Here is a 16,987-nt window from a genome sequence, read left to right on the forward strand (position 1 = left end):
ATGAAAACTATCCTCTGAGCCACCCTGAGCACACTCGGTCATCTGATTTGTCCCACCTTGATATAAGGTATGAGAAATCCTTAGATATTTTACTGCACTGTAAGGAGCAACACTGTCCAAAATGTTCACACAATTCTTCTACCCATCACCCTAAAAAAAAAACCAAAACAAAACCACTTGCCAAAGCAAGCAACTCAAATCTTTTACAGCAAAGCAGAACTCAGGGCTTTAAAGAGAAAACACAAATCACAAGGTGAAATGTTCTTAAGAACACCAGAGGATAGGGACATACTCTACTCCTAATTAAAAATACTTGCATGCTTGAATAGTCTTTAAACAAGTCAGTTTCTCGATTATAATGTCACACAACAAAAATCACTTTACACTTTTATAGTTTCATATTCACAGTTCCCAAATAGTTCTTAAAAAGGAAAAACAATTAATATTCAGCCTTTGAATTTATTCAGGAGAGGATGTCAAATACAATATTATTTCCCCAAATGAGGGGGTTTTTTGTTGCTAAAGTACTTCCTCCTTGCATTTGGGCAGTTCTATTTGTCTCCTCTCTGGTAGCTGCTGGCTGCAGCCCCTCTGTTCTGCACAAAGACACGTTTCTCTGCTCAAAGGTCTCACCCTCGTCTGCTTCACACAGGCTCCCTCAGCTGACTCTGCTGGCTCAGAGCTCTGCGCACACTCGCTCAGCCAAACAGATGTCACCAGAGTTCTCTTCTGCACAGAACGAGCGTCGGGGGGGGGGGAATAATGTTCTCAGCATAAGAGCACAAATGCTACTAGAAGATTTTTATAAGCCTTTCTACTGCCCTTTGCATCCAAAGAAACAAACGACTTGCAAAGAGAGATTTCAAGAAAGTACTAAATGTTCCAGTAAAGGTTTGAGTGCTGAACAGATTTTCTCAGGAATTATTCAACATATGAATATTAAGAGCTTTCAAGTCCTAACAAAGGCTGTAATGTGAAAATAGTACTTTAAACAGATGGAAAAAAATTAAAATAATGTTATTAAGACATATCTGACAAAGTTTTGGAATATACATCTGGGTATTCATGTGTCATACCAACTGCCAATGATAACCAGTACTTTATCAGTTACATTTAAATTAAAATTCTTTTTAGAATCACTAAACTAATTAACTATGCTTGTGCCAAAACACCAGTGAACTCTGTCATAACTTCCACAACATATGCCAGAGTTCTACTTTTAACACTGTACACCCTCCTCATCCTGGAACAAGCAAGAGTGGATATGAAACTTTTTATTCTTAAATATGTATAGACAAAGTTGGCACCAAATGCCACACTATTCCAAGCAGACACTTATACATATCAGTGCTCCCCAAGTTCCAGCCTCTGTACGCAGTGACAGACATGGTGCCTTGGCCTTCTTACCAATTCAAAAACCAAAAAAAGGTATTTAAGCCACAATAATTTTGCAACTGGAATGGAAGAAAACAAAAGAGTTTGGAAAACAATATAATAGTAGTAGAATATAGTAGAGCATTTCAGTGTGCTGGAAACCTTACCTCACACTCCACCAGTACCTATCTCTTTTGCTCCATACCTATCTTAGTTTAACGGGGGATATACAGGCAACTGTATCATGTAGGGATATCAAAGCACATTACCAGCCATATTGCTACCATTTCTTTCTTCCCTTTGTACAGGTATGCAGGTAAATGGATTTCCAAGGTGTAACAGCAAAAAATGTATCTGCTCCTGCACTGAGTATATTCATGTGCTCAGTTCCTATTACATGACTTAAGCTTCCCAAAATACTTAAACTTAGCCAGAATACTACAGAGGAAGTAATATACCTCTGATCTATTGGAAAGAAAGTACATACAGAATTTATTTGGAGCAACTCAGCTGGTGATATTCTGTCCAAACACCTGATATTACTATTATCTGCTAGGATATATCTGCACCCTTGCTGGTACAGAGACAAATACAACAAAGGGACAAGGTTATGCATTTGACGTACGGAAAAGTGGATTCATGCAACATTCAACACCAATTCTGAAACGTCTCAGAGTAATAGCAAATTATTCTCATGCAAACTTCAGTACAGGTAATCCTGAGCATTGTCTTCTCTGAGGTAGTCCTGACTCTATCAAAACCTGCCTGATGTCCATAGTACTCACTGCATCATTACCCAACTTTTCCTTTAAAGGGTTGAACATGAAGACTCAGGCAAGAAAGGCTCTGGTGTAATTTTTTAAGCATGGAACTCATCTCTCCCAGAAATCCTGACTTAGGTGTTCTGTGACAGTGGCTAAAAAATCTTTTCAGAAGTACTTTATTGTTTAGCTGCTTCCCACCTGTTTAGCTGCTTTCCATCCCTACTCTCCCATCTTCTCCCTTCCTTTTCTTCTCCAAGGGGTACACTGGAGATTTAAATTTCTTTAGGGTTAGGGTTGTGTAAATGGACCACTCTTGTGCTGCAGGACGGTCTCTGGAAATGTCTCAGTACTCTTTCAAGGAGCAGTTTTATTCTCCAAGGAAGTATCTTATAGGATTCCTCTTAAGAGTTCTCTTAACAAGCTGAGCAATATGTACCATTCAGTTCAAATTCATTAATTGATGATATTTATTGAAAAGTGGATACCAAAAGACAAAATATTTTATTGGAAATAATTCAAAGCACAGAGCACATTTAAATCCCAAGCTCTATGTTTTCTGATAAATCACTGAGCAATCAAGTCAGAATGAAACAGAAGTCACCTTCAAAGTCTTTGGCATGCATTTTCTAAGGGGGTTGCACAAAGTAGTACAAAACAGAAAATCCACACAAAAATATAACTTGTTCTGTCCTCTCTTTGTGAGCTATTCAACTTCAGTCAAATCACTTCAGATGAGTAAGAAATGTCAGTACAAAATAATAAATCTAAGCAATTTTTTGAGTGACAGCCAAGCAATCATACATTACTTTTAGACATAATAGGATATTAATAATTTAAAGCATGTTGACATTAATAAATTATTTTCAAAAAATTTGTATTCAATTAAAAGACAAACATAGTGAGGTAAAAAAAGATCATGATTTTCTTCTCTCCCCCAGGTTCCTTTTATTAAAATTCAGAAAGAAACCTTTGTCTTCTTCAAATGATAAACGATAAAGCTTTTCAGCAAGACACAATACTCAAAGACAGAACTTCTGTTAAACAGTGCTCTCTTGTGGTTCTGTGCATCAGTGAAAGACTAAATCATTGTATAAAGATAAAGGAAGTCACAGTCTGAAATCTGTCTCCAAGTCTAACTCAAAATGAATCCCTCAGACTTGTATATTACTTCTGCATTTACTTTTTTTAGCATGCCAATGGCCTCATATCAAAAAACAAACAACCTTTAACTGCATTCACAGCAAAGCACGAAATAAATTTAAAAAAAAAAAATTTAATCTTGTGCAATACCAGGATAAGAGCTAATGCATCAATTCTACCAAATTCTATTGGCAGAATTTCTTCAAGTCATGGAATATATAGGTAACTTAAATATGTAGTCCACACCTCACAGGTTCAATAAAATACAACCCTATTTGATTAAAATAAAAAACTTACTTTGACTTGCTGGGAGCACAATGTTTAGACCGCTCCCCAAAATGCCCACCTTTTTGTAACAATCTAAAGAACAAACTACTTATTATCCCATGTAACTAAAATATTAAAAGTTAATAGAAATATCACAACATCAATTACTAGAGATGATCAAGCAAGACCACGTTTTCCCATTTAAGTATATGAGAACAAAAGAACAAGAAGGGACTTACAAGACCAACTTATATAAGCAGTTGGTTTTACCTTTTCAAAATACAGCAGCAATTTTGGATCTGAAGTTAAAAAGCAATGCATCTTTCAATTTCTATAGTTATTTTCAAGCTAAAATTTTTAAAAGCAAGTACTACACTTTTATTTCCCATTTATTTTGAGCCTCATCATATACCAACAACAGGTGTGTCAGCATTATTATGTCTACACTCGTGAAGAGAAGTGAAGGAAATGTAACTAACCTGTGCATTCCTATCAAAGCTGTTGGATTTCACAATATCAGGTCCAGGTCTGACTTGGGCTTGTGAGAGTTCCTGGGGAGCGCTCTGGGAGTTTGGCATAGGTGGCAAAGGAGCTCTCCGCTTCTTCGGCATTTCTGATGGCAGAGTGTTTGAATCATATTGCTTGCTGACAGTGTTAGATCTCGTGATAGATGCTGGCCTTGGCTTGCTCATCAATGGAGTTGCCGGGGCACTTGCAGCCTTGAAGTGCAGGAAATAAAAAGAAACCCAAGTTGCATATACTTTCTGGAAAACAATCAACAGTATTGATTGTTCAATATGAATATGTTTCTAGAAGTTTTGCTGATACAAAGTTCCACCTTACTTGGTCTCTTTTCTTCTTGTTTCGTTGAAAAAAGCTGAAAAATCCTTTGTTTTCTTTCTCCCTCAGAACATCTATGTTTTCAGACTGGTAAGAGTCTAAAATAGAAAACAATAGTTCTAAATGTTATTTTATGCAGATATTGTTTCTCCTGATTCTTTCTATTTCACTGCAGCAGGAGGTCATAAACCTCCTGCAGTGATACACAAAACACATCGTAAATCACCTATACTAATGCTTTTCCTAGGTGGTGCAAAACTAACACATCTCCCACCATCCGTGTTCCTCATGTCCTTCTCAGAACTCAGGTCAGATGAGATTCAGCAGCTCTTAATACCCCTAGCACTTACTCCAGCCCATCCCACTTGACATATGTTATGGTTCATACCACAAAGGCTGTAAAAGGGAAAAATAGCACAGTCTTTTCAGCCCTTCATTCCTGAAAGCTTAAATTCCTGGCTAAGTGTCAAAGTGGGACAACCCGGCCCCAGCCTGCATGTGGTGTGGCTACAGAGAAGGATCACCCAAAGCCTCGATCGGTGCTGCACATGTAACTGTGTGGCAGTCCTGGTCCGTTCTGGTGTCTTGCAGAATTTGTCCTCCTTACTTTTTTTTCACCGAATAACAGGATATTCTGAGTTCCACAAGGATCACTGAGTCCAACTCTTAAGCGAATGGCCCATACAGGGATCAAGGCCCCAGCCTTGGTGGTTTTATCACCAACTGAGCTTATCTCGGGTTTTATTCATGCAGAGAATATGTACATGTAATAGTTGTCTCTTTTATAATTTTTTACTGGAATGAACTTTCTTCAAGAAATCCCACGGAATGCAAATGCAATGAGCAACAGAAATCAGCACAGCTGGTACAAGTATCAATATAAACGTGACCCTAAATGGAACAAATTGATCTAGGGTAAAACTATTTAAAAATACTTTTTATATAGCTGGGTATATCCATTTCTGTACTATCATTTTAAATATGCACTTAAGATAGGACAGAGATATTACTCATGTCACAGTTAAGCAGATGTTACAATAGGATCAGGTGGTAATGTCATGTAAGTGCTACAGTTTCACCGCCTATTTCAGTAAATCGTACCTTGCAAAGATGGTAAATTTAAATCAACTGGTGATGTGGCTACAGAAAGACAAAAAGAAAGACAGAAAATGTGAATCTGAATCAAGGATGAAGTTACAAGTTATAAACACAGAAGCCAAGCTGAACCTTCAACATTAGGGAAAAATTAACTGGCTATTTTGCTGAAAATAAAAGGATGTATATCTTTACTACTATGAGCCATTCAAGAACTTGAAACTGAAGACATTAAACAAAGACTAGAATCTTGTTCATAAGAAGGAAGGCTCCACTTATATTTCTGAAGCAAAGAGAAAAATCAGTATATAGAATACTTTGCTCTGTAAGTTTTGGATTGTCAGGTAGTCCAATCTTGGAAAACAAAGACGAATGTAAAATAAAAATATAATGTTAATCAAATAAAATTTGAATTTAAATTCTATTAAGTAAAAAGTATACCTTACCATTTACTTTTATAAAGATAACTGAACATTCAGAATTTTGAACCTGTCTGCAAAACTGAAATGTTGAAACTACTTTGTATTAAGAACTGAAGAATATCTAAATTTCCTAGTAGGGCACTGCCAATATATGCCCTTGTATGCCCTCCTAAGGATTTTTGGCTATTGATACAAATGAAGCACAAGTCATTTTGTGCACAATGCAGCTTTGCCAGTCTGTAAATGAAAGCAGTAGGTCACCAGGCAACAAATCAGACAATGCACTATGGGCACATGTAGTCAAAGTAACATGTTTAGACAACTTAAAATATGTTGGTTTCCACTGGGGAAGAGAAAGATATTTCATTTTTGTTTTCTTTATGGAAAACGGACATATTGTCCAAATCTGTCATTCTGACCTTTAGGAAGTAACTACGAACTCTTAAAACTGTAACCATCAAAGAGTAAGCTTACCATATTTGGGTAGAAAGAAGGGTAGAGACACAAACAAAACCCCAACATCCCACCCCCCCACCCCCCCCAAGTTTTAGAGCAAAAATAAAGTCAAATACAATAGTGGTCAAAACCAGGAGTGAGTCAATCAATATTATTGGTTTTTACATTGAGGTAAAATTTCCTGTGAGAAATGTCTAAAATGGAACAAACCACACTGTAGAGAATTTTTAATCACAGTACAACAAATCTGTCATGAAAAACAGATGTGTCCACCCGAAATTAAAACTGGCGTAGAAATGTCTGTACAAACATTAGGAAGTTAGTTCATTGTGCCCGTGTTGGACCACAATTAAAAAGACCATGATTATTCCTTCACAACCTATAAAATTAACAATGAGCACTCAGCAATATACATTAACACCATCAGAATATACTAACAATTTACAGATTTTAAATAGCTTTAAAGTAAAACTAATTTTTTCTAATGTTTCCGTTCATTTTAGGTTATCGTGATCTTATGTCTATGAGCTAAGGGAAACACAGTGTTGTTGGGCTTTTCTGGGGAAGGTGCAAGGGAAGAAAAAAAAGCTTTGCTTTTAAGTGAGGATTTGTACTCAGCTACCTTTGCTGGTACCTAACACTTGGTTAGAAAATAAAACTTCTACACAGCACTTCTAAAAACAAAAGTTCAGGTAAATCTGTCTCAGTTTCAAGTTTGTGGAAGACTAATGAAGTATATACTAAATTGCTAGAAAATAATTTCTTCATAAGTAAAAAAGTCCAATGAAATGTATAAATTATTAAAATATAAAGTAAATATCTTTTATATAATTGCAATTTAGAAAAGTATCTTACCTCGACTGATATCCATGGCATATAGTTCTCTTAGTCCAAGGTCATTAAGAGATTTTGTCACATCAAGGGGTTCTTGAGACTGGTAATTCTTCAACAGCAGAGTGTGTGAAGGATCAAATTCACATTTGCTACAGATAATTGGTATGAGTTCTTGAAGGGGTGAATGTGGACTAACTCTTACAACTGTCTTCTGTGTCTTCTTGTAGTTTATTACTACCCTTACCGTTTGCTAAAGAGAAGAAAATTCCAATAAATACCAGCACAAATTCAGAAAGAACTGGCATTTTTACCACAGCCTCAGAGCAACCACAGGAACTCCACTTATGACCAACTTCACCAGTGTTCTAGGTTCAGAATCAGTGCATGAGAAACTAAGAACTATTTTGCTATTCCCTTTGACACGTGAAACAGTCTGCTTCTCCTTTAGCACCTGCCACGTGCCTGTGCAGCAGGGCATGCCTGCAGTGAGGTGCCCTGCGAGGTTATATTAGGGAGCTGCAGAAGTCAGGTGATGAGCCAGGAGCGAGTGTGTGCACACGTGTAGGAGGAAGGTAAAAGTGCAGCAGAAGAACATTTCTGGCCCTCTGCTCAGTGCTTTAGATAAATTACAGTATTCTTCCATACAGTAGAAGGACAAAGTTGGAAGGAAATATTTAGGCAACATCCAGAAGTTGGTTCAGAACTCCTAAAAGCTTCTGCCTTCTTAAGAATATATAAATAAAGCCAAGTAACAAGAGAGTACAGTATGCATTAAAGGAAAATCAACACACAGTCAGAAGGGCAGATACATCACAGCATGACAGATTGTACAAGACGCAGATTTTCAGTTTGTGGAAGGCTGTATTCAGCCACACTTCATCTGCAGGATTTTTCAAAATGAAAGTAGGGTGTGGAATTTCAAGTAATATTGTAATATTTCCTTCTTTTGGCAGCAAAGACATTTGCTGCAACAAATTCAAATATATTTTACCTAAGAGAAGGTTATCAAGAACATAGAGTGAAACATTTCCCAGAGCTGCAAGGTGAGAGGATGAGAGACAACAGAAAAAGCTGAAACAAGATGCCAAGCTACAAGCTCAACGTGTTGAATACAACAGTGACTCTAATTTCTCAATATGCTTTAACTTTAGTTCTCACCTCTGGTATAACTGGAGCAGGTTTCTTCTTATCTATTTGTTTTGGCTTTAAAATCACCTTTTCCACTTCAAGCATTCCCACTGGTGTATTGGGTTTGAATTTAATCTGGCTATTTTCTGCTGATACCAACTCTATAGTATAACTTGATGGATTTAAATGATACTGTGCACAGAGAAGGATCAGCAAGTCCATCATGGGCTTCCTGTAAAAGACATACGGAACTGTCACAACAGGAGACAATTAAGCAGGTTATAACAAAACATGCTTCTAAACATTTAATTCAGCTCATCCCTTCCCTTCCATGACTAAATAATGACTGCCAGGCACCAATTTTAAATATCTTCACAATTTAAAAAAATTAAATTAAATTAAAAAGAAAACGGCCAACCCCCCCAAAAAACACTAAAGAGAAAACGACGAGTTTGCACAAAAGTATGCCAAGTGCTTGAGCAAAGGGGGAAATTTTTGTTTGTGTGAAGCAAAGCTTCCCTGAGGTCAACAGGGACATGTGGATTAGCCACCTCATTTGACATTAAGTGGGAACTTTAACAGTGGTGATAAATGCCCTGCTATTCATTAAGAACAGTTCTCTCCTAAAGCTTGAAATTTTTATATTTGTTCAGAGTTACAAGGGACTTTATTTTCAGAAAGTCCCTTGTATGAGAGGATGAGGATGAGCCTTTTGGAAGGAGCGGGAGAAATAAAGTTTGAGGAAATCACCCTTTTAAGGAGGTTTTGCATTAGGGATCCTAAAATTATCTATGTTTTTAATACAGACAGAAAGAAGCTAAATGACAATATAGCAAGTGGATACAATTTCTTGAGAAGCTCTGTGTGATGCAACAGATGTTCTTTCCACAATGAAGCACAGCAAACTCAATTTGTCATATGTAGTCAGTAACTGTATGTCCTTGTTCTCACAGTGCTCAAGGAAGAACAGGCAGAACAGCGTATTAAGATATGCTGAGCATTTCCAGTTGCTACTGAAATAAATATATTAAAGTTGTACTTGAAAAAGAAGTGTCATAAATGTTTAAATAGACCAAAGGTAAGGAGAGTATACACTAACTTTGCATGTTACAGCAACTGAATAAGAAGGTTACAGTACTATCAGATCATTCCTCAATAATTTTTTTTCAGTTGAGAAACCATCTGTAAGGACAGTTTCTTTTTTACATTCTCTGCATCTCTCAGTTACAGCTACAAACACAGAAATCCATGACCTGCTCTGTCTCACAAGTATATTATGAAAATAATTTAAAAGTCTGTGAAGCAATGAAATGGTATGTTGAAAAGAATGTTGAAGCGTCTGTAAGAAAATTAATACAAGGTTTAGCTGGTATGGCTTTATCAGAAATCTCGAAGTCTAGATGTAATCTCATAACAGATGCAAGCATCCTGGTAGCATAGCCAAATGTGGAAATAGAGAGCTTCTACAGAGAACACTCAGGCCAAGCAGAATTCTAGATAACAAAGAACATGAATACATTTATGAAGTAGTCAGTTAAAACAGAATTTTCCTATTATACAGTTCTGTAAAAAGAATTAAGAATGACTCAGTGTTAGGAATTACTGTGAACAATGAATTTTTCCTTCCTTTCATTTACCCTGGAATATCATCCCTGTTTTCACTTTGTCTTTAAGACCAAGTGTTCCTTAAGCAAACTGTCTTCTGATCTCTGGCAGCAGGGCTGTACTCTGGTGTACATGCTGCACTCCCGGAAGATGGAAACTTGAAAGCTGACAGGTATAGATACTACAGACCTTTTTTTTTCCAGAGGAAAGGCTGCTTCAGGGGCAGAAGAACACTTGCCTCAGGAGACAAAGACAGAAGGAACAATAAAACAAAACAAAACACAGAGAAATGATACTCCAGTGTATCAAAAAGTAGTCATCAGATGGTCTGAAGAGGTACAGAAGAATGTCATATATTCCCATGCTTTCATCTGGACGATATATATAACAGTCTGAGGAATACCATGCAAAATGCAGAATAATAACTGCTTCTTCCTCTTCACATAGCTAAATCAGAGAGTTTATTTCATCTCCTGTTAGAAGAAAGAAGGAGGAACTCCTCCATTTCTTGTACTTCTAATCCCTAAAAAAACCAACACACCCATTCCACCCTAATAAGAAAAGGGTTGCAAAAGAAAATCGTATCATTCCCCCATCTCACTGGGGGCTGGGCACAGCGAGGGAGGAGGGAGCCAGAGGTGACTGCAGACACTAGTTTTGCAGTGACCTTTCTGGTTATCAGCCTATCCAATAAGTTACTCATTACTTTTTTTCTGGTGCATTTTTATACCCTGACTAGCTTGAAAAGCTGCCCTTCAATTATTGGAGAACTGTAAGAACAACAAAGATGACCAATGCGAGAATTCCCAAGCAAAGATCACAGAAAGCCATCCTACAGAAATTCACCACAGTGACAGGGGTAAGTCCTCACATTAACTAGTGACACAAGAAGTGACAGAATGATGAGTGAGAAACAGCTGCTCACAAACAAGACAGGTACATGTAAATTAGTATCTGAGAACAGTGATTTAGTGCAAGTTTACTTTCCATTGGTACTTCCAAAAATTACCTGCTTGACTGGAAGACGATGGACTTTTAAGTCCCCCCATCCTCCACTGGAGGTCAAGACATCTTCAACAACTGCTTTAGAAATATATTCCTACAGCTGTACAAAAATCAAGCTTTTCTTGTAATCACATCCTCCAAAACTTGTAAAACTATTTTTGCCAGAACCCTCAGGATTGTAGAAGGGAGACTACATCTATCACAGCAAATTTACAGCTTCCATAATTAATATTTTGCAAAATGCCAGAAAGTGGCCATCAGCTGCCTCAGACTACATCATCTCTTTGTCCTGCTTTATCTAATTTCAGTAAAATACTTATTTGCAACTTAACTTCATGATGTTACATAAGTTTTCTGGAAATCTCCGATTGTACATATATTTACATATTCCCACACTACTTCATCTCTCATCTGTTTTCCTCTGATTATTCCTACCTAACTGAATAACAATAAAAAGTGGCTAAGCCTCTCATTACATAACATAGTTAAAGGATGAACCTTCATCAGAATGTATCAAACCATGTTATGTTTGCAATCAACAGTATAAGGTATACCTTCAAATACTGAATCAAGTGTTTAAAAGAAAAACTGTACCAAAACTGTCCTCTCCAAAAACAAGCACTAGAAACTTGTTACTTAAAAAAAAAAAAAAAAAAAAAAAAAAAAAAAAAAAAAAAAAAAAAAAAAAAAAAAAAAAAAAAAAAAAAAAAAAAAAAAAAAAAAAAAAAAAAAAAAAAAAAAAAAAAAAAAAAAAAAAAAAAAAAGGCGATTCTGATACAATCTCAAACTTTGGGAAGATGGTCTTCCCATCATGAGACTTGAAGTAAGCACCACTGAACAAGCAAAATTGTCTATAACCACCAGATGTATTCCTAGGTAGGGACAGAATTAAAAAAAAAAAAAAAAGAGAGAGAGAAGAAACCTACACACAGTGTGGCTTTCTATAGATCTCCGATTACTCAATTACTGTGGCTTCGTGGTCTTCCTTGAAAAAATATTTACTAATCCCATTCTCTTAAGAGACAAAGACATATGTTGTCATGGAGAACAAGAAAACCTACCAAAACTCCCAGAATTTGTTACAAATAAATTTAAGTACAATAGGTTTAGAAAAGTAGGGCAACAACACAAAGCTTGTTATTCAGTAGGTAGCTATACAGAATAAACTAACAGTTTATTAATGACTGAAAACACTCCAGAATGGATCAAACGAAAACTCACAAAGGACTCTTATAAAACAAATTCAGCAAAGCTAAGGTCTCTCTAAAAGGCATCTCAAACTGAAGTCTAAACATACTACCCTGCAAAACTATGTTCGACACACCACTTCCAAATTAAATGAATGTCACTATGATACTGGCCCTTGAAATTGCCAAGTTAATTTACTGATGCATACAACTGAAACTAATTACCCAATTTCAAGAAAACTTTCTCAAACTCTGCAATTCTTCCCTGTGGGAAAACAAAAAAACTAAATTAAAATGATTAGGCTGCTAAAAAAAAATAGTTCTTTGTGTTGGTTTAGGTTTTTTTCTTCTTTGGCTGCAGAAAATTCTTCAGTTATATGCTGTAAAATCACTCTGAAAAACATTCCAATTAAAAAAAAACTAAAACAACTTCACTCATCTTTCTATTCCTGCCTCAGAACAGTGTACCTTCACTTCCTCCCACTCATTGCTCTTACCCGGTTTGAGGGGGGAGGGGGTGTTGGTCATTGTTTTGAAATAACTGTTTGCCTGGATCCCCCTTCAGGAATTCTGATGTTAGGAGAGTGCGTGTCACTGTCAGATTCTGAAGAGCTGAACTGAATCCCTATTGCCAACTACTGCAAAGTACAAATTGGTGTTGAGGTTTAAATAAGAGAATTCACCCATGCCTGACGTTTCGGAATGAGGGATGAGTTATTTCAGTTTTCCTTCCTTTTCTCAGTCTTTCACTTTAGTTATTTGACATCAACACAAGAATCAAATATTCCTCAATCTTGTAATCTTTTTCTCTAAAACTCCTTTTGAATTTCATTCTGATCTTCTTTTGCTTACTTATACATACTCAGGATTTTGATCCCTGTAACTCCTTGCTTCATGCTGCACAGCTCTTGCTATCCACTATGCCAAAGCAGAGGGAGCAAACCAACCCAACTTTATCTGAAATAGAGACGTTTCTTCTAGTGGACTACAGAATTCAAACAAATGGCTGTTCAAACTCACCATTTTGCTTTTTCTAGTACGAGATTTAAAAGGTATTCTCTCCTCAGGACATTTGAAGCTGCTCATCTCCAATTATGAACAGGAAAGAGACAAATTACCAATTTAACTCTTTACGTCATTTCTAGAGGGATCTTGCCTGTTTGTTCACAAAATATAACTATGAAGATAGAGCAAAGCTAGACTAAAAGATAGTTTGAAATATGTTTCACAGTGGACTGCAGGTCCTGCATAGTATCTCCCCTCATTCTGAATGAGCTTAGCAGTGCTAATATTGGCTCTTATTTGCAAGAGAGAGATTCATGAAATCAATCACATACAGTATCTGGATTGAAAAATCCCTGTAACTGTGGGATAATAAAACTGATTGGGAACTTCCTGATAAGCCTGTGAGGCCTGTCTTGAACAGTGACTAATTTTTCACAATGTAATCAGACCAAGTGAAGATACATGCAACACTCCTTTCCAGCACTTTGTTCTGAGCAAGGCATGAGGGAGGGCCATGGTACTCATCAGTGTCGACAAAGGGAGAAAAAAGAAGAAAGAAATGTTCCTGACAGTGTACACATGTATTCTCATCTTTAAGAGATTTTAAAAACAAAGGAAGGTACTGTATTTCCAGACTGCAATATTCCTTGTAAACATGCTGGCAAGAACGCAATAAAGCATCAGGTAGTCAGTCACTAATTATTTCAGAAAATTTCTTCCAGGAAATAAAATCTCAGATATAAGTTATCCTGAAAACCACACCGAGGTTTTATACCTCAGGGGGAGATATTAAAAAACCCACAAAAGTTCATCCACTGCAGCTCTAGTGAATAAGCTCATATTTGATGTCTAAGCAATGACCTCATGAACTCTAGCAAATGACACAGTGTGCAAACAGACTTGAGCCAGACTTTCTCTCTCATTAAAAACCGAAGTAGGTATAAGCACACATATACATTACCTGGTTTGAATGAATAAGTAAGTAAATCAACGTTCTTGCTTTCAGTAGCAAAGACACAGGTGATACACTAACACAAGCACAATACACAAACAGGTTAGTTTATTACAGCTTAGGATAGCAATGAACTAGCATCTGAGTTGCTGTGATCCACACACAGCCTTGAATAACAGCCTTCTTAGTAGACCTGCTATGATAATTAATACAACATTTTAAGCCCCAGGATTCATAATTTCAACCTACCAGTAAATGTCTTATCTGGGAAAATTCAATGAATCATACAAACCAGTATTTTATAGACATTTGTAGTGACTAGGAAAAACAACAGGTATGGCCACACATCCTGAGAGGTGCCACACAGAATTTCTGAATCTTAAAAAAAAAACATTCTTCTCAAAAGGTAGATAAATGTATAATGTAGAGGTTTCCATATCTACCCAAAATCATAGTAGAATAACAGAATCCTTTAGGCTGAAAAAGATCTTTAAGATCATCAGATCCAGCCATTAACCCAGCACTGCAAAGTCCACCCCTAACCATGTCCTTAAGTATCATATCTTCATGTCTTTCAAATACCTCCAGGGATGGCAACTTAACCACTTCTGAGCCACCTGTTTAAGTGCTTGATAATCCTTACCATGAGCAAATTCTTCGTAATATCCAATCTAAACCTCCCCTGGCACAACTTGAGGCCATTTCTTCTTATCCTATCATTTGTTGCTTGGGAGCAGAGACTGACCACAACCTCACTATAACCTCCTTGGAGGTCATTGTAGAGAGAGGTGAGGTCCTCCCCGAGGCTTTTTTTCCAGGTTAAACAATCCCAGCTCCCTCAGCCATTCCTCATAAGACCTGTGATCTAGACCCTTCACCAACTTCACTGCTCTTCTCTGGACACACTTTCCACTCAAGAGACTTACTTAACTCAAATGTTTTACCAAGTGATTAAAACCTGGATGAAGGTTGAGGTAAACTTGAGCAAGAAAAGAAAATTAAACAAAAATTCTGTGTAACATACCTCCCGTTAACTGTAGTATACTTGATCACATCTCCTGGCAGGACCACCGATAGTTCAATATCTTTATCGATTACATTCTCTTTCTGCTCCATAATGAGGTTGGTTGAGTCTGTGTTACCAAATGGAGAAACAGCAGTGGGTGTTGCTTCAGAAGGAGGAGGGGGTGCTTTAGATTTTCTTCTGAAATAAATGGATAAAAATTAGAAGTCAATTATGCATTTATACATATGATTCCACACAGATAAACTGGCAATTCTCAAAACAGGAATGAATCCACAAAGAAAAAAAAAGGGGAAAAAAAGAGGCCAATAAACATCAAGCCCAAAACAAGTTTTTTATATGTACCTTGAAAAAGGTAAATTAGTTACTTTTTTATCTCCCTTGCATTATGTAAAGAACCTTAATTTTGCATTCTTCAAACAGATTTACTGGATTAGTATAAACAGAAATACTGTACTATGCAGTATGAAGCCAAATTGCAGTGCCAATGTACTTAATACAGAATAGATATGGGTTGAAATAGTGATACTTTTCCTCCCAAAATTTTTCTTATTATTATTAAAATTATTCAAACAAATCCTACCAGCTCTACATTTTTTACCTCTATACAGTAATAAAATAACATTATAACCAATTCTACTGCGTTGTAATATTTCTTGACATTTCGGTCACAATTTGCTATCACATCTTCCCCTCATCTAAGCTGATTTCCTGTTTTAATTATCTTGACACCTTTCCCCATGTTAGTGACTAGCCAGTATACTCTTGAATGCAAAGAGTGATCATTACATAAGTTTCACTTATTTAATTTCCAAAAAAATCCAAAACAGCATAAAAGGAAAACTCTCTATATCTCTTAATATGCTTATGTTACAGTAAATTCTGAAGGCAGCACTCTCATGTCCTACTACATACAGTCCAACATCTCCTTTAATTCAAATAACTCTCCACACTTTACCAATATATTTGGAGAGAAAAAACACTATTATTAAGAATTTTACCATTAGAAACAAAACCAAACCTCAGTGAAGACACATTACCTCACAAGACCTTTTTAATTTCTTATAAACATTCTTTTAAAAAGCTTGAATGGAGCCACATTCACAGAAAGTTAATACATTTCAAACATAACACACAAAGGTTCCAAAAATACACCTGTCATTTAGATTCTGGAGCTGTACCAAAGTTTGTTTACTTTAAACCTAACGAAAGAAATTAACTTCTAGAATTGTCTGACAGAACTAAAACAAAAGATCTAGCGTACCACAATTAGAAACACATATCTTTCTTGGGAAAACAAAGTTTAAAAGTCACTCACAATGAAGAGCAAACAAGGTCCAGAGCAGCACTGCAAAAAACGACTGAGGACTGAGACTTCACATGACTGGCCTGTTGCTGAAAGTGCTTAGAGTTTTGAACTTCAGAACTCCGTGCTGAATAATTAACTATTCACAGCCCCTCAGAGCTAATCGAGAGCACTCACAGCCTCCCAACACACTGCATGAGGATATGCATTCAAAATTTATACCACTTCTCTGTTAATGTTTTAAATTAGTCTGGTTTGCTCCACATACAATTCAAGACATGCAACATGAACTGAAAATTTAACTTTGGTCTCTAAAGCAGCCTGCGTTGTTTCAGGCTTATGCAAACTTTGCAAAAAGTGTGAATCAACTTTCTTTTTACTCCTCCCAAACTTCTTTAGGGTTTTTTTGCACGGTTTTTAGTTTTCATATAACTGTCAAATATAAATTATTAGCTAATACAGAGCATCAATACAATATTAAAAAAACATGAAGTCCCCAAAACATAAAAACCCACCCTACAACATTAATACAAAAAAATCCAAACCCAAAGTGAACCAATACTGCTTGTCCCCCTCTTTACTC

At 36.5% G+C, this 16,987-nt stretch overlaps 1 protein-coding gene across 3 annotated transcripts in view; it reads right to left on the reverse strand.

Moving 5' to 3' along the window:
- COBLL1 (cordon-bleu WH2 repeat protein like 1) overlaps positions 1-16,987 on the reverse strand; it is a 58,036-nt gene that overhangs the window by 19,920 nt on the left and 21,129 nt on the right. The window contains exons 1-7 of one of the 3 annotated variants that reach the window (XM_027911489.1): positions 16,417-16,565; positions 15,099-15,278; positions 8,351-8,552; positions 7,214-7,442; positions 5,487-5,525; positions 4,389-4,483; positions 4,025-4,264 (exon numbers count right to left, since the gene is read on the reverse strand). In XM_027911489.1, coding sequence (XP_027767290.1) covers positions 4,025-4,264; positions 4,389-4,483; positions 5,487-5,525; positions 7,214-7,442; positions 8,351-8,552; positions 15,099-15,190 — 897 coding nt within the window. In that variant the 5' untranslated portion in view covers positions 15,191-15,278; positions 16,417-16,565. Of the gene's footprint in view, positions 1-4,024; positions 4,265-4,388; positions 4,484-5,486; positions 5,526-7,213; positions 7,443-8,350; positions 8,553-15,098; positions 15,279-16,416; positions 16,566-16,987 lie in introns of those variants that run through there. The other 2 variants (XM_027911490.1, XM_027911491.1) reach the window with 2 other exon arrangements.

This window comes from Empidonax traillii, unplaced genomic scaffold, assembly GCF_003031625.1.
Source record: "Empidonax traillii isolate 1590-97213 ecotype Southwest subspecies unplaced genomic scaffold, ASM303162v1 scaffold33:size3420811, whole genome shotgun sequence".
Classification (NCBI taxonomy): Eukaryota; Metazoa; Chordata; class Aves; order Passeriformes; family Tyrannidae; genus Empidonax; species Empidonax traillii.